Source organism: Cherax quadricarinatus, unplaced genomic scaffold (assembly GCF_038502225.1).
Source record: "Cherax quadricarinatus isolate ZL_2023a unplaced genomic scaffold, ASM3850222v1 Contig299, whole genome shotgun sequence".
Lineage (NCBI taxonomy): Eukaryota > Metazoa > Arthropoda > Malacostraca > Decapoda > Parastacidae > Cherax > Cherax quadricarinatus.
In genome coordinates, this window is record NW_027195325.1 from 5,721 (window position 1) to 24,237 (window position 18,517).

The 18,517-nt window shown below is 43.9% G+C and overlaps 1 protein-coding gene across 1 annotated transcript in view; it reads left to right on the top strand.

The window, feature by feature from the left end:
- The first annotated feature begins 2,314 nt into the window (after positions 1–2,314).
- The window catches only part of LOC138851308 (uncharacterized), a 37,916-nt gene continuing 21,713 nt past the window's right edge, over positions 2,315–18,517 (top strand). Inside the window, exon 1 of the mRNA XM_070080306.1 lies at positions 2,315–2,614. Within this exon, the coding sequence (XP_069936407.1) occupies positions 2,315–2,614 (300 nt within the window). The remainder of the gene's footprint in view (positions 2,615–18,517) is intronic.

Below are 18,517 nucleotides of genomic sequence, written 5' to 3' on the forward strand. Positions count from 1 at the left end.
CAGATAAACTGAACTTTGCTACTAGTAAGCTCAGTGAGAGGTGTAGGTGGAGGTGTGTGTGCTGGCTTGCCTGTCACTTGACACACGTGGCAACGTCACACGTGATCAGCCACAGTTTCCTTCGTTTTAGGCCAAGTAAAATGTTTTGCCAGTTTGCCGAGTGTCTTCTTGACACACAAATGTCCTCCAATGGGACTATTGTGAGCAAAATCAATGGCTTGTTCACGAAATGTAACTGGTAACACCACGAGATGCTCGACTGTGGTGGAAACACTATCAGCTGACAACTTACATGTATTTTTCTCCATCAGTACACCGTTACTATAATAGTAACAATTATCGAGATTCTTTGCTTCACTCTCAGTAACTGCTATATCTCTCAGTCTTTCCAGTGGCTGATCAACAAACTGATCCTTGATTAAATCATCATGAGTTAGAAATTTAACGTCAGTTGTGTCCTGACTAGGTTGATGACCGGGGGGAGTTGGTGTTAATGATCCTGGGTGCAGAGCATCACTAAAAACAACAGATATAGCCCCACTCCACAAAGGGGGCAGTAAAGCAACAGCAAAGAACTACAGACCAATAGCACTAACATCCCATATCATAAAAATCTTTGAAAGGGTCCTAAGAAGCAAGATCACCACCCATCTAGAAACCCATCAGTTACACAACCCAAGGCAACATGGGTTTAGAACAGGTCGCTCCTGTCTGTCTCAACTATTGGATCACTACGACAAGGTCCTAAATGCACTAGAAGACAAAAAGAATGCAGATGTAATATATACAGACTTTGCAAAAGCCTTCGACAAGTGTGACCATGGCGTAATAGCGCACAAAATGCGTGCTAAAGGAATAACAGGAAAAGTCGGTCGATGGATCTATAATTTCCTCACTAACAGAACACAGAGAGTAGTCGTCAACAGAGTAAAGTCCGAGGCAGCTACGGTGAAAAGCTCTGTTCCACAAGGCACAGTACTCGCTCCCATCTTGTTCCTCATCCTCATCTCCGACATAGACAAGGATGTCAGCCACAGCACTGTGTCTTCCTTTGCAGATGACACCCGAATCTGCATGACAGTGTCTTCCATTGCAGACACTGCAAGGCTCCAGGCGGACATCAACCAAATCTTTCAGTGGGCTGCAGAAAACAATATGAAGTTCAACGATGAGAAATTTCAATTACTCAGATATGGTAAACATGAGGAAATTAAATCTTCATCAGAGTACAAAACAAATTCTGGCCACAAAATAGAGCAAAACACCAACGTCAAAGACCTGGGAGTGATTATGTCGGAGGATCTCACCTTCAAGGACCATAACATTGTATCAATCGCATCTGCTAGAAAAATGACAGGATGGATAATGAGAACCTTCAAAACTAGGGAGGCCAAGCCCATGATGACACTCTTCAGGTCACTTGTTCTATCTAGGCTGGAATATTGCTGCACACTAACAGCACCTTTCAAGGCAGGTGAAATTGCCGACCTAGAAAATGTACAGAGAACCTTCACGGCACGCATAACGGAGATAAAACACCTCAATTATTGGGAGCGCTTGAGGTTCCTAAACCTGTATTCCCTGGAACGCAGGAGGGAGAGATACATGATTATATACACCTGGAAAATCCTAGAGGGACTAGTACCGAACTTGCACACGAAAATCACTCACTACGAAAGCAAAAGACTTGGCAGACGATGCAACATCCCCCCAATGAAAAGCAGGGGTGTCACTAGCACGTTAAGAGACCATACAATAAGTGTCAGGGGCCCGAGACTGTTCAACTGCCTCCCAGCACACATAAGGGGGATTACCAACAGACCCCTGGCAGTCTTCAAGCTGGCACTGGACAAGCACCTAAAGTCAGTTCCGGATCAGCCGGGCTGTGGCTCGTACGTTGGTTTGCGTGCAGCCAGCAGCAACAGCCTGGTTGATCAGGCTCTGATCCACCAGGAGGCCTGGTCACAGACCGGGCCGCGGGGGCGTTGACCCCCGGAACTCTCTCCAGGTAAACTCCAGGTATTATGCATGGCAGCGCAAGACTTGCAGGCTATGTGGTGCTTATGACCATATGGCAACCCAGTGTGGGAGGCAGCAGCGACGACAGGATGCAGACAAAGGGAGGAAGCAAGGGCCTGACCCGATGGGGGGGCCTGTCAGCGGGACACCTGTAAATAGCCATAGTTCTTGGAGTGAGAAGGTGGAGAGAGAGTTCCCGACGATGGGGTCGAGCCCATCAGTGCTTGTAGGCTCAGTGGTCTCCGCTTTGGTGGAAGGGGAGACCAAGCTGAGTGGCAAGGAATGAGTGGAGGATATGGTTTTAGAGCAGTTGATGGACAGGTTTTTAGAGACAAGAGCTGGGGATGATGTACAATCGGTGGAAGGAGCAGAGGAGCGCGATGATGAAAGGATAGGCAGTCAGCTGACTGTGAGTGCCACTTCTACAGGAGTGGTGACCGTGGTCGAGGTGGCGGCGGAGGTACATTGTGAGGCATCTCCCGACCAGAACATGGATGCAGAGAGTGTTCGGCGAAAGAGGGCGGCAATGCACTCTGATTCTGATGATGTCTTGACCCTGGCGCAGAGGCTGGGGAAGAAATCGTGGGCTGACGTGGTGAGTGGAGGCACCACAGGTGTGTCTGGTCAGGTGTTTGACTGGGGGAGAATCGCACTCACAGTAGAGAGCATGGTGGGAAAAGTAGGAAGGCTGGTAATGTGCCTATGAAAGGAGTTCCAGGGCAGCATGTAAAACCCTTCATGAAGGTTTCAGGTGTATGACTGTAAATGTAAATGGGATGTGTGCGGATGTGAAGCGTTTGTGGCTCCAGGTTTTTTTTGAGGCATTATGCCATAGATATTGTGTTTGTGCAGGAGCATAATTTTAAGGTTGGTCGGGATTTGAATGTGGCTGGATATCGCGTGCTTGTGGCATATTCGGAACGTTTGAAGGGTGGGGTTGGGATCCTGATTCAAGAGACGAGCCCGTTTGTTGTAATTAGATGTGAGGGAGGGGAGGAGGGTAGGGTACTCCTGGTAGATGGATGGTGGAGGGGTGAGCGACTGGCAGTGGTTTGTGTGTATGCGCCGGCGGAGCGTGATGTACGGGTGAAGAATGAGTTTGTGCATGATGTTTTGATTTATTATTTGCGATCTCTTCCCTCGGTAACTGTTACAAAAAATGCGATTTCTAATAAGCATAGAGATCTCCAGTGAATACTAGAAAGGACTGCCCATCTAGCATTCAGCCTGTTACTGGGTTTTTGTAACAAGTAGTCATTATCCTGGTCCAATTATCCATTAAAATTCAATAATAATTATTAGTGCTTCAGGATTACAACTGTTAGGTTACTAACTAAAGAAATTAAAATTTAATAAGTTTATTAATAAAGATGTCTATGAGTATATTATCAAATTAAATTAAAGTAATGTAAACAAAATAAGAATAATCACTTCTCTCGTGTACAGAAATATTGTGTTGAAGGCACATATCACATTTATACGTCTTAAATACCGTCTGGTACATTAACATTTAATAAGATATTACAAATATGTACAAGTAAGTTTGTGTGTATGTGTGTAAGTGCTCTAAGTAGTTTGCTATGTCTCAAAACTCAACTAGACTTAACTAGTGACTAAGTCCTCACATTATCTAACTTCTTGACCACCTGGCAATCAGAACAGCTTGCTTGAACAATAAAATGCCTGATAAACCGAACAACAATATAACAAGCAACTGCGACACAGAATCAGGAACAAGGAGATAATATAACGACACAAAGTAGAGACCATCTGCAGATCCTCCACAAAAGTCACAAAACTCCCATACTACTGAATCTAAGTTCAGCATAAGAAAATCCCTGACTGTGACAGTACACAGATACCAGTACAAGTTAGGTCAGAAGCTACAGCTCAGGACCTGAGTTGCTCAGAGTGTCTATGTGACACACAACCTCAGTACAACGTCGAAAATCACTAAGCCTAGACAATGTTCTGTGAACAGAATTCTACAGAACCAACAACAAGAAAGCAACAGAGACGATCTTCCAACAAGGGCCCACAAGAGAGAGGTATGTGGGGCTTCTTTCCAGGAGAACGTCTAACCACTAAGAGAGTCTAGTCCAGACTGACTACTCCAGGCGAGGTGTGAACACCCCCCTCTATCACGTGACTGCTCCGTGGACAGTTGCTGCCCAGCAACACCGAGAAGCCGGCAGAGTAACGAGCCACGAGCGATAATTACAGTAGTTAGACAATCAAGACTTGAACTATGAGCACATAATAATAATATATAAATGTTACATCCTACCTAACAATATAACTAAGTCAAATAAAAATATAAAGCAATATTTTACGATTCAGCTATTACCTGGAGTTTACCTGGAGAGAGTTTCGGGGGTCAACGCCCCCGCGGCCCGGTCTGTGACCAGGCCTCCTGGTGGATCAGCGCCTGATCAACCAGGCTGTTGCTGCTGGCTGCACGCAAACCAATGTATGAGCCACAGCCCGGCTGATCAGGAACTGACTTTAGGTGCTTGTCCAGTGCCAGCTTGAAGACTGCCAGGGGTCTGTTGGTAATCCCCCTTATGTGTGCTGGGAGGCAGTTGAACAGTCTCGGGCCCCTGACACTTATTGTATGGTCTCTTAACGTGCTAGTGACACCCCTGCTTTTCATTGGGGGGATGGTGCATCGTCTGCCAAGTCTTTTGCTTTCGTAGTGAGTGATTTTCGTGTGCAAGTTCGGTACTAGTCCCTCTAGGATTTTCCAGGTGTATATAATCATGTATCTCTCCCTCCTGCGTTCCAGGGAATACAGGTTTAGAAACCTCAAGCGCTCCCAGTAATTGAGGTGTTTTATCTCCGTTATGCGCGCCGTGAAAGTTCTCTGTACATTTTCTAGGTCGGCAATTTCACCTGCCTTGAAAGGTGCTGTTAGAGTGCAGCAATATTCCAGCCTAGATAGAACAAGTGACCTGAAGAGTGTCATCATGGGCTTGGCCTCCCTAGTTTTGAAGGTTCTCATTATCCATCCTGTCATTTTTCTAGCAGATGCGATTGATACAATGTTATGGTCCTTGAAGGTGAGATCCTCCGACATAATCACTCCCAGGTCTTTGACGTTGGTGTTTCGCTCTATTTTGTGGCCAGAATTTATTTTGTACTCTGATGAAGATTTAATTTCCTCATGTTTACCATATCTGAGTAATTGAAATTTCTCATCGTTGAACTTCATATTGTTTTCTGCAGCCCACTGAAAGATTTGGTTGATGTCCGCCTGGAGCCTTGCAGTGTCTGCAATGGAAGACACTGTCATGCAGATTCGGGTGTCATCTGCAAAGGAAGACACGGTGCTGTGGCTGACATCCTTGTCTATGTCGGATATGAGGATGAGGAACAAGATGGGAGCTAGTACTGTGCCTTGTGGAACAGAGCTTTTCACCGTAGCTGCCTCGGACTTTACTCTGTTGACGACTACTCTCTGTGTTCTGTTAGTGAGGAAATTATAGATCCATCGACCGACTTTTCCTGTTATTCCTTTAGCGCGCATTTTGTGCGCTATTATGCCATGGTCACACTTGTCGAAGGCTTTTGCAAAGTCTGTATATATTACATCTGCATTCTTTTTGTCTTCTAGTGCATTTAGGACCTTGTCGTAGTGATCCAGTAGTTGAGACAGACAGGAGCGACGTGTTCTAAACCCATGTTGCCCTGGGTTGTGTAACTGATGGGTTTCTAGATGGGTGGTGATCTTGCTTCTTAGGACCCTTTCAAAGATTTTTATAATATGGGATGTTAGTGCTATTGGTCTGTAGTTCTTTGCTGTTGCTTTACTGCCCCCTTTGTGGAGTGGGGCTATGTCTGTTGTTTTTAGTAACTGAGGGACGACCCCCGTGTCCATGCTCCCTCTCCATAGGATGGAAAAGGCTCGTGATAGGGGCTTCTTGCAGTTCTTGATGAACACAGAGTTCCATGAGTCTGGCCCTGGGGCAGAGTGCATGGGCATGTCATTTATCGCCTGTTCGAAGTCATTTGGCGTCAGGATAACATCGGATAGGCTTGTGTTAATCAAATTTTGTGGCTCTCTCATAAAAAATTCATTTTGATCTTCGACTCTCAGTCTGGTTAGCGGCTTGCTAAAAACTGAGTCATATTGGGACTTGAGTAGCTCACTCATTTCCTTGCTGTCATCTGTGTAGGACCCATCTTGTTTAAGTAGGGGCCCAATACTGGACGTTGTTCTCGATTTTGATTTGGCATAGGAGAAGAAATACTTTGGGTTTCTTTCGATTTCATTTATGGCTTTTAGTTCTTCCCGCGATTCCTGACTCCTAAAGGATTCTTTTAGCTTAAGTTCGATGCTTGCTATTTCTCTGACCAGTGTCTCCCTGCGCATTTCAGATATATTGACCTCTTTTAGCCGCTCTGTTATTCTTTTCCGTCGCCTGTAAAGGGAGCGCCTGTCTCTTTCTATTTTACATCTACTCCTCCTTTTTCTTAGAGGAATAAGCCTTGTGCATACATCGAGTGCCACCGAGTTAATCTGTTCTAGGCATAAGTTTGGGTCTGTGTTGCTTAGTATATCTTCCCAGCTTATATCGGTTAGGACTTGGTTTACTTGGTCCCACTTCATGTTTTTGTTATTGAAGTTGAATTTGGTGAATGCTCCCTCGTGACTAGTCTCATTTTGTCTGTCTGGGGCTCCACGCATACATGTCTGAACCTCAATTATGTTGTGATCTGAGTATATTGTTTTTGATATGGTGACATTTCTTATCAGATCATCATTGTTAGTGAAGATGAGGTCTAGTGTATTCTCCAGTCTAGTAGGCTCTATTATTTGCTGGTTTAAATTGAATTTTGTGCAGAGATTTAAAAGCTCGTGTGAGTGTGAGTTTTCATCAGAGCTGCCTCCTGGTGTTATTACTGCAACAATATTATTTGCTATATTCCTCCATTTTAGGTGCCTTAAGTTGAAATCCCCCAGGAGCAAGATGTTGGGTGCAGGAGCTGGAAGATTTTCCAGACAGTGGTCAATTTTTAACAGCTGTTCCTGGAATTGCTGGGATGTTGCACCCGGAGGCTTGTAGACTACCACAATGACTAGGTTTTGGTTCTCGACCTTTACTGCTAAAACTTCCAGTACGTCATTTGAGGCATTAAGCAGTTCTGTGCAAACAAGTGACTCTGCAATGTACAGGCCAACCCCCCCCTTTTGCCTGTTCACTCTGTCACATCTGTATAGGTTGTAACCTGAGATCCATATTTCGTTGTCCAAGTGATCCTTTATGTGGGTCTCAGTGAAAGCCGCGAACATTGCCTTTGCCTCTGCAAGCAGTCCACGGATGAAAGGTATTTTGTTGTTTGTTGCTGGCTTTAGACCCTGTATATTTGCAAAGAAGAATGTTATCGGACTGGTGGTATTGTTGGTACTGGGGGGGGGATTTTTTTTCCGGCATTAGTATCTGTATCTGTTGGTTTGGAGTGGAGGCCATCGACTGTGGTTCCACTCCAGGAATGACTGGATTTGGTGTACGATTTCTGCCATTTCCTGCCAGTTTTTTTTCCTTCCTGGCACTAAAAAACCTCTCCCTCTTGAGTGGCTGTGGCTACCCAGGTTTTCCCATGGCCTGGATGTTTTGTATCTTTTTGTCCCCTTTAGATGGTATGCCTGGCAATTTAAGTTATAGCACAGTCTTTCCTGTACTGAAGAGGTACACATTTCAGGGTGAAAAAGCAAATATAAGCAAATATAAGCAATATAAAATTATATGAAAAGGTAATATACATAATATACATTGTAACTCATTCAGGGGTCGCAATACACCCCCCCCCAACACGACAAACGGTCGCACTAGGAATTCCGTTAATGTCTTTCACATAACTCTTATAACTCATGTCACTTTAATAATACAATTTAATATAAAAATAAATCAATAGACCCCTGGCAGTCTTCAAGCTGGCACTGGACAAGCACCTAAAGTCGGTACCTGACCAGCTGGGCTGTGGCTCGTACGTTAGTTTGCGTGCAGCCAGCAGTAACAGCCTGGTTGATCAGGCTCTGATCCACCAGGAGGCCTGGTCACAGACCGGGCTGCAGGGGCATTGACCCCCGGAACTCTCTCCAGGTAAACTCCAGAGTCACTCTTGTGCCAAGCACTTCTATAATTTCACAGTGTCTATTTCACTAAGATATGCCCCTGGTACTAGGGCAATACACAGCATATCATATCTCTGCATACTTGTGGTTATGTACATCAGTGTAGAGACAGGATAGCGTAGACAAGCATGACACGTTGAGGCTCGATCATAGTAGTGGAGACTGCATATTCAATTTAAAGTTTATTCTCTATAAGGATTACAATGCTAAGTTTACAGAATTTGGTTATTGTGTGGTTTACATGTAGTAAAATAATAATTACAGTGTACCACTAGAACACCTAGCATGGCTAGGCATTTCGAGCAGACTTAGATTAAATCTTAAGTTTAAAATATTACAAAATTATGAGGAAAGTTGATATTATGGCTAAGTGACTAAATACTAGTTTGTGAGTTTAGCAATGTGAATGCTTTTGTTTTGGCAATATACATAGTTTCAGTATTGGAGTATCATAGGCCAACTTATGACTAGTTAAGATTCATTATTTTGAGACTGAGATTGATATTTCTGTTTATGGTCAAATGGATGAGTGAGTGTAAGTGTTAACCACCAGGTGGTATTCGTGTAATTAGTTGACAGGGTATATCAGGGAGATAAGATGTTTTCTGATGGTAGTTTTGAAGGTGATGAATGTGTCTGCAGTTTTAGAATTTTCAGGTACGGTGTTCCAGATTCTAGGGCCTTTGACATACATTGAATTTTTGTAAAGGTTTAGTCGGACACGGGGAATGTCATAGAGATGTTTGTGTCTGGTGTTGTGCCTGTGGGTTCTGTCACAGCTATCAAGAAAGCGTTTTAGGTCAAGGTTAATATTGGAATATAAGGTCCTGTAGATGTAGATTGCACAGTAGTAAGTGTGGATGTACTGAACAGGGAGTAAGTTTAGATCTATGAAGAGTGGGGGGGTGTGTTGCCAGGGATGGGATTTAGTGATTATTCTTACTGCGGCTTTTTGTTGGGTTATTATTGGCTTTAGGTGTGTTGCTGCAGTTGAACCCAAAGCACAGATAGCATAGGTAAGGTATGGATATATAAGTGAATGGTATAGTGTGAGAAGGGCAGTTTGCGGCACGTAGTATCGTATCATGGAGAGGATCCCAACCGTTTTGGATACTTTTTTGGTTATGTGTTGGATATGGGTGCTGAAGTTCAGATTGTTGTCGAGGTATAGGCCTAGGAATTTGCCCTCATTATGCCTGGCAATTAGAGTGTTGTCGATCTTAATGTTAATTTGCGCATCTCCTGCTCTGCTACCAAATATAATGTAGTAGGTTTTGTCAGTGTTAAGCGTAAGTTTATTGGCTGTCATCCAAGTCGATATTTTGATCAGCTCCTCATTAACAATGGTGTTGAGGGTGGCAAGATTAGGGTGAGAGATGACATAAGTCGTGTCGTCAGCAAAGAGAATGGGGTTCAGGTGTTGAGATACGTTTGGAAGATCACTGATGTATATGAGGAAGAGCAGGGGACCAAGGACACTTCCCTGCGGAACTCCAGTATCAAGTGGCTGTGTTGTTGATGATGTGTCTTTAATGGTGACATACTGATACCTATTAGTATGAACAATAGTCTTGTGTGATAGACAGGACATGAGCTATGTAACTGGGGAGCTCCCTCAATCTTGGACCAGCAGCCTCATCATTCCAATTCCTAAGCCCAATCAACAAAATGCATTTCGGCCAATATCTCTTACTAGCTGCTTGTGTAAAACATTTGAGAGAATGATTCTTAATCGTCTCATGTACAGAATCAAACAATTTTTGTCTCCCCGGTTACATGGTTTCATGCATGGAAGGAGCGTGCATCATTGCATAGCCACCTTTCTCACCCTGCACACTGACAGCTTATACACTACCTTCCTTGACCTTAAATCCGCTTTCGATGTAGCCAACCGACATGTAATCATTAGTGAACTTGCCAGAATGGATGTTGGAGGATGGCTTCTCCGCTGGATTAAAGGCTACCTGTCCAACAGAAAATCGTCTGTGTTGTTCCAGGGACATAGAAGTGTAACTAAAGACTTTGAATTAGGAACCCCACAGGGAGGTGTGCTCAGTCCCACACTGTTCAATATTCTAATTAATGCATTACTTAATGCTATGCCTAGTCAGCCCCATCATTATGTGATTAGTTTTGCTGATGATATATTGATTCACACCACCGGATTCTCCAACACCCAAAACATTCTTAATCATGTACTAGCCTCGTGTCAGGACCTGGGGTTGATACTCTCTACTGATAAAACAAAGATACTCAATAGGCGTCCTCCTCGACAGAGAGGCACAGTTCGTCAGATCCAATTGCATGATGGGTCTCTTCTAGAATATGTAAGCAGATACAGGTATCTAGGTTTTGAGGTTCCACTACTTGGACCTGTTGTAACAAGACTTTGTCGCCAATACAAAGAACGACTAAGAGCACTTAGAGTTGTAGCAGGGCTTCACCCCAGGTATGGTGCTAATGTTAAAATTGTGAAAATGATGTATCTTGCTTATATTAGATCATTGGTTGATTATGCTGCGCCACTACTTGCTCTTGTGTCTGACTGGAAGCTTGGAGGGCTGGAAAAACTGCAGAACGAAGCAATGAGGATCATTTTAGGATGCCCTCGTACTGCCAAAATTTTAAATATGCAAAAAGAACTTGATATTCCAAGCATCAGAGATCGTGTTACTGAAAGAAATATCCTAATTGGGGTTAATATGCTCAGGCAAGCTCATTCAAACCCCTGCACAGAAGCCCTCCAAACTTTCCTCAGCACTGGTGACCACTCCTCCAGATGGATCGAAAAAACTGGAACCGACCTCCGCATGAATCAGATACATGATCTATGTCAAGTACGGCAACAGCGGCACTTCTCCGCTCCATGGAATATTACCCCATTCCAAACTACCATTCCTCCATTTCCCCCCAAACTACTTCTTAAATCACAACCAAAACTTCGCCTTGAAGCCAAACATGAGGCCTTAAGCTGTATTGATAACTTAGTCACACAGCACACACTCTCGCAAACTATTTACGCTGATGGTTCTGTTCACCAATCCACTGGTGCAGCTGGTAGTGCTGCTGTTGTCGTACAGAGTGATGGCTCTCTTAAAGAAATTGGAGCAAGAGATAAGAGAGATAAGATAAGATTTCGTTCGGATTTTTAACCCCGGAGGGTTAGCCACCCAGGATAACCCAAGAAAGTCAGTGCGCCATCAAGGACTGTCTAACTTATTTCCATTGGGGTCCTTAATCTTGTCCCCCAGGATGCGACCCACACCAGTCGACTAACACCCAGGTACCTATTTGCTGCTAGGTGAACAGGACAACAGGTGTAAGGAAATGTGTCGGAATCAATAATTGGGCCTCTACCCTTCAGACAGAACTGTTTGCCATACTCCTTGCACTGAAATGCATCTATGTATCAAAGATTGACAGTTTAATTGTAACTGATTCTCTGTCATCCATAAATGCTCTCAACTCATTAAGCATAAATTGTGGCATGCTTGTGTCAGAAGCCAGACACAGGTATGGTAGGATTGTGGACAGTGGAGTCAGAGTGCACATGCTGTGGATTCCATCTCACATTGGTCTTCAGATGCATGATAGAACTGATAAATTGGCTAAGCTGTATGCTTTCAAAGAGAGAGTAGATTACAATCTTGGCTTGTCAGGTAGTAGTTTGAGAACAATAATACGAAAAGAACTTCAACTGAATTTTATGGACTTAAGGCTCAGGGAGATTGACACCAGTGAGTCCATCTATCATCATTCTATCATGCAGGAGGAGCCACATGTCTATGGTGCATCCAACAAAATAAGCAGACTCTTGGATGTCACTACTGCCCGGCTCCGGCTGGGTTACAAGTATCTATGGCAGGTTAAATCACCACCACCAGAAATGTAAACTTTGGCAGATGGACTATTGTCACACCCTGCGTCATTATGTACTGGAGTGTGATAAAATTAATGAATTTAGAAACAACTCGCTCATAAATGTTCAAGAAATGGCAAAGTACTTTATCCACAGTGGTATATTGCAGACCATTCTGGAGAAATACCCTGACTTTGCTAGCTGTAAATAAAGCATTATCACATGTGTGCATGTGTGTGTGTGTGTGTGTGTGTGTGTGTGTGTGTGTGTGTGTGTGTGTGTGTGTGTGTGTGTGTGTGTGTGCACTCACCTAGTTGAGATTGCAGGGGTCGAGTCCAAGCTCCTGTGTACTCACCTATTTGTACTCACCTATTTGTGGTTACAGGGGTCGAGTCACAGCTCCTGGCCCCGCCTCTTCGCTGATTGCTACTAGGTCCTCTCTCTCCCTGCTCCATGAGCTCTATCATACCTCGCCTTAAACTATAGACTGTTCCCGTGTGTGTGTGTGTGTGTGTGTGTGTGTGTGTGTGTGTGTGTGTGTGTGTGTGTGTTTGTGTGTGTGTGTGTGTGTGTGTGTGTGTGTGTTTATGTGTGTGTTTATGTGTGTGTGTGTGTGTGTGTGTGTGTGTGTGTGTGTGTGTGTGTGTGTGTGTGTGTGTGTGTCTCAACAATCAATATTTGTTAGGTAAGACACATATGCAACAGTTAGGTATCTTTATTATGAAACGTTTCGCCTACACAGTAGGCTTCTTCAGTCAAGTACAGAAAAGTAGATAGAAGCAGAAGATACTTGAAGACGATGTAATCAGTCCATCACCCTTAAAGTTTTGAGGTGGTCAGTCCCTCAGTCTGGAGAAGAGCATTGTTCCATAGTATGAAACAATATTGTTTCATACTATGGAACAATGCTCTTCTCCAGACTGAGGGACTGACCACCTCAAACTTTAAGGGTGATGGACTGATTACATCGTCTTCAAGTATCTTCTGCTTCTATCAACTTTTCTGTACTTGACTGAAGAAGCCTACTGTGTAGGCGAAACGTTTCATAATAAAGATACCTAACTGTTGCATATGTGTCTTACCTAACAACCTGTCGGTATTTTATACCATTTTAATGTTCAATCAATATTTGCACCAATAACTCACTACAGTTGTGACCGGGTGTGGAAGTGTGAATTGCTCAGTACACTATAATTTGTTCATGATTGTAGCCATGTATAAACGTAAGTAACCATTCTTACAGGATTCATTACCTTTGTAACTTGTGAGTTCATTACCTTGTACCTAGTTCAGCTATCAAAACTTTGGGGCCCAGTCCCTGGACCCATTATGTACCTCTGTAATCTGTAAATACCTTTGTAACTTGTCATGATTGTGACTAGACCTACCTGGAGTTCATTACCTTTGTAAATTGTGAGTTCATTACCTTTGTAAATTGTGAATTCATTACCTCTGTAACTTGCTCAGCTATCAAAACTTTGGAGTCCAGTCCTTGGACCAATTATGTACCTCTGTAACCTTTTGACTACCGCCCACAGGATGGGTATGGGGTGCATAATAAACATATTAAACTAACAGAGGGCCTGGGATCTGCAATCAAATTGGCGTCCACCAGGACGTTGACGCGTCCTTAGGGCAGCTCTCTCTCGGGCTGCTAGCGGAGTCACTGACCTCTTGGACCTCTTAGGGAGGGTCGGTGGTGCTCCTGCATGTAGCAGATCCTTTCGCAACCTTGCTGCTGTTTGCAATGGCTGTCTGGCTGTCCTGCCGAGGAGGGACAGGCACCTAACATCTGTTGTTGGGGAAATGGATAAATTCCCTAGAATGTTTGTTAACTGCTCATTACTCTGTAATTTGTTCATGATTGTAACCATGTATGGGCGTGTTTATGATTCATTACCTTTGTAACTTGTCATGATTGTGACCAGCTCTTCCTGGAGCTCATTACCTTTATAACTTGTCATGATTGTGACCAATCTAGTTCATTACCTTTGTAACTTGTCATGAGTGACCAGCTCTACCTGGAGCTCATTACCTTTGTAACTTGGTCATGATTGTAACCAGGTCTAGTTCATTACTTTTGTAACTTGCTCAGCTATCAAAACTTTGGAGTCCAGTCCCTGGACCAATTTTGTACCTCTGTAATCTTTTGACTACCGCCCACAGGATGGGTATGGGGTGCATAATAAACATATTAAACTAACTAAATAGACAGGAGACGGCATTCCACTCTTAATGTGGGGAAATCAAAATTACTGGTCTTAGGAGATTGGGTGGGGAGAGAGAGTTGGGATGGAATGTACGTTGGAATATGATGGACAGGATAAAAGTGTGTGGGATAGTGTATATGGGTAGTGCGAGAGAGGCGAGGATGGTTAATTCTGGACTTGTTGTGGATCGAGTGGTGGGGCACTTGGATGGGTTGAGACCAACTCATTTGACAGTACATCAGCGTGCGATTGTTGTGAATGTGTTGTTATATAGTAAAGTCTGGCACGTGGCACCAGTATATCCGTTAGCAGGTCCAGATGTTACGAGGCTGTTAAGGAGGGTTTTCCATTTTCTTTGGGGTTCTGGATGTGAATGGTTGAGTAGGAGTGTGGTTACCCTACCGGTCAACAGAGACGGATTGGGGTTGATTGATTTACGGTTAAGAGTCAAGTGTATAATATTATGGAAGGTAATGGGAACAAGCCCGTTATCTGCCTTAGTGCTGGTGGTAATGACATTGGGAAGGGCAGGAGAGAGGAGCTGCTGGATAAGTACAGGTCAGCCATAGAAGTAGTTAGGTCTAAGGGAGGGATCCCAGTCATATGTAGCATCTTGCTTAGAAAGGGGGTGGGCAGTGAATGGATGTCTAGGGCAATTGGTATAAACTTCTTGCTAGACAGGTACTGCAAGGAACTTGCAATCCCATTCATTGATAACTGGGACCTATTCTTTGACAAACGTGATATGTATGCAAGGGATGGGGTTCATCTCTCTGGGGATGGAGTGGTTGCATTAGCCAATTCAATTGAGAGGGTAATTGATGACTTGTCTAGAAATTTAAACTGATAGATTATAGAGGTATGGGTGTTTGTGGGAAACAATCAGGCTGCAGCATTAGGGTTAAAAACAGCAGTTATTACCGGGATACCTCAGGGATATGTTTAAAAGACAATATTCAAAATAAAGTTGCTAGTAATGGCAAATCAGCAAACAAAGAGAGATAGTAGAGGGCAACGAGTGACTAGCTCCCTTAAGGTTTACTATACAAATAGTAGGAGTCTAAGAAATAAGATAGATGAGATAAGATTACTTGCAAGTGTAGGTAATATAGATATTATTGGTATAACAGAGACCTGGTTCAACCTGAAAGATAGAGAAATGCCTTCTGAATGCAACATACAGGGTTATAAACTATTCCACACTGACAGGGTCAACAGGAAGGGAGGTGGGGTGGCGATGTATGTCAGAGAAAATTTAAACTGTTGTCTTAGACATGATATGATATTAGAAACATCGAACACAGAATCTCTTTGGCTACAGTTTCTCGAGGGACGTGACAAATTAATTTTGGGTGTGATTTATAGGCCCCCAAAACTTTTTAGGGAGTGCAGTAAGCTGTTATGGGATGAAATTCATAAGGCATCTAGATATGAAAATGTTGTGATAATGGGAGATTTTAACTTTAGACAAATTGATTGGAACAATATGACAGGAAATCTTGAGTCTAGTGACTTTCTTGATACTGTTCAGGATTGCTTTTTAGAACAGGTTGTGACAGAACCAACTCCACAAAGGGGGCAGTAAAGCAACAGCAAAGAACTACAGACCAATAGCACTAACATCCCATATCATAAAAATCTTTGAAAGGGTCCTAAGAAGCAAGATCACCACCCATCTAGAAACCCATCAGTTACACAACCCAGGGCAACATGGGTTTAGAACAGGTCGCTCCTGTCTGTCTCAACTACTGGATCACTACGACAAGGTCCTAAATGCACTAGAAGACAAAAAGAATGCAGATGTAATATATACAGACTTTGCAAAAGCCTTCGACAAGTGTGACCATGGCGTAATAGCGCACAAAATGCGCGCTAAAGGAATAACAGGAAAAGTCGGTCGATGGATCTATAATTTCCTCACTAACAGAACACAGAGAGTAGTCGTCAACAGAGTAAAGTCCGAGGCAGCTACGGTGAAAAGCTCTGTTCCACAAGGCACAGTACTAGCTCCCATCTTGTTCCTCATCCTCATATCCGACATAGACAAGGATGTCAGCCACAGCACCGTGTTATCCTTTGCAGATGACACCCGAATCTGCATGACAGTGTCTTCCATTGCAGACACTGCAAGGCTCCAGGCGGACATCAACCAAATCTTTCAGTGGGCTGCAGAAAACAATATGAAGTTCAACGATGAGAAATTTCAATTACTCAGATATGGTAAACATGAGGAAATTAAATCTTCATCAGAGTACAAAACAAATTCTGGCCACAAAATAGAGCGAAACACCAACGTCAAAGACCTGGGAGTGATTATGTCGGAGGATCTCACCTTCAAGGACCATAACATTGTATCAATCGCATCTGCTAGAAAAATGACAGGATGGATAATGAGAACCTTCAAAACTAGGGAGGCCAAGCCCATGATGATACTCTTCAGGTCACTTGTTCTATCTAGGCTGGAATATTGCTGCACTCTAACAGCACCTTTCAAGGCAGGTGAAATTGCCGACCTAGAAAATGTACAGAGAACTTTCACGGCGCGCATAACGGAGATAAAACACCTCAATTACTGGGAGCGCTTGAGGTTTCTAAACCCAGGAGGGAGAGATACATGATTATATACACCTGGAAAATCCTAGAGGGACTAGTACCGAACTTGCACACGAAAATCACTCACTACGAAAGCAAAAGACTTGGCAGACGATGCACCATCCCCCCAATGAAAAGCAGGGGTGTCACTAGCACGTTAAGAGACCATACAATAAGTGTCAGGGGCCCAAGACTGTTCAACTGCCTCCCAGCACACATAAGGGGGATTACCAACAGACCCCTGGCAGTCTTCAAGCTGGCACTGGACAAGCACCTAAAGTCAGTTCCTGATCAGCCGGGCTGTGGCTCGTACGTTGGTTTGCGTGCAGCCAGCAGCAACAGCCTGGTTGATCAGGCGCTGATCCACCAGGAGGCCTGGTCACAGACCGGGCCGCGGGGGCGTTGACCCCCGAAACTCTCTCCAGGTAAACTCCAGGTAAACTAGAGGAAACAATCTGCTTGACTTGGTTCTCGCCAACAAAGATTCACTAATAATCTTGAGGTTAATGATGAGCTTGGGGAAAGTGATCACAAATCACTTAGTTTCAATATATCATGGAATTACCCAGATAACTGCAATCAAATCTCTGTCCCAGATTTTCGCGTGGCCGACTTCATGAGACTGAAAAATTACCTGGGTGGGCTAAATTGGGATGTCCTGACTATGGGTCAGGTAGGTGATCTTGGTTGCCAATATGACGTTTTTCAGAGCATAGTTCTAGCTGCCCAGACAACTTTTGTTCCGAGCAGGGAAATTAGATCTAACAAAAATTATCCCAAATGGATGAGCAATAGATTAAAACATCTCATTGGTCAAAAGAGAGGCATATATAGGTGTATCAAAAGAGGGGATCGGCAGTAAAGAAATCAATATATTCAATTAAAGAGAGAAATAAAGAAAGGAATAAGAAAAGCAAAAAGGGATTATGAGGCTAAGCTTGCAAGGGATTCAAAGACTAACCTAAAAGGGTTCTTTCAGGTATACAGAAGTAAGATTAGGGACATGATTGGCCCACTTAAGAGTAACACTGGTCAGATCACTGACAAGGGGACAAGCGGGGAGGGGCGTGAATGACTTACATGAAGAAGTGCGAATGTGGTGGGGAGGGTCGGAGATGAGGGTGTCTGAAGACGTGTTGCGGGTGTTGCTGCATGTCCGGGACCTTAATAAAGTTCGGGTGGGTGTTTTAGAGCGTGCTGTAGGGGTGAAGGTAGTCGTGAAGGCTGAGGGTATCTACCCTATGTATGCGTGGGAGGATATACCTGGAGTTTACCTGGAGAGAGTTCCGGAGGTCAACGCCCCCGTGACCAGGCCTCCTGGTGGATCAGAGCCTGATCAACCAGGCTGTTACTGCTGGCTGCACGCAAACCAACGTACGAGCCACAGCCCGGCTGGTCAGGAACCGACTTTAGGTGCTTGTCCAGTGCCAGCTTGAAGACTGCCAGGGGTCTGTTGGTAATCCCCCTTATGTATGCTGGGAGGCAGTTGAACAGTCTCGGGCCCTTGACACTTATTGTATGGTCTCTTAACGTGCTAGTGACACCTCTGCTTTTCATTGGGGTGATGTTGCATCGTCTGCCAAGTCTTTTGCTTTCGTAGTGAGTGATTTTCATGTGCAAGTTCGGTACTAGTCCCTCTAGGATTTTCCAAGTGTATATAATCATGTATCTCTCCCACCTGCATTCCAGGGAATACAGGTT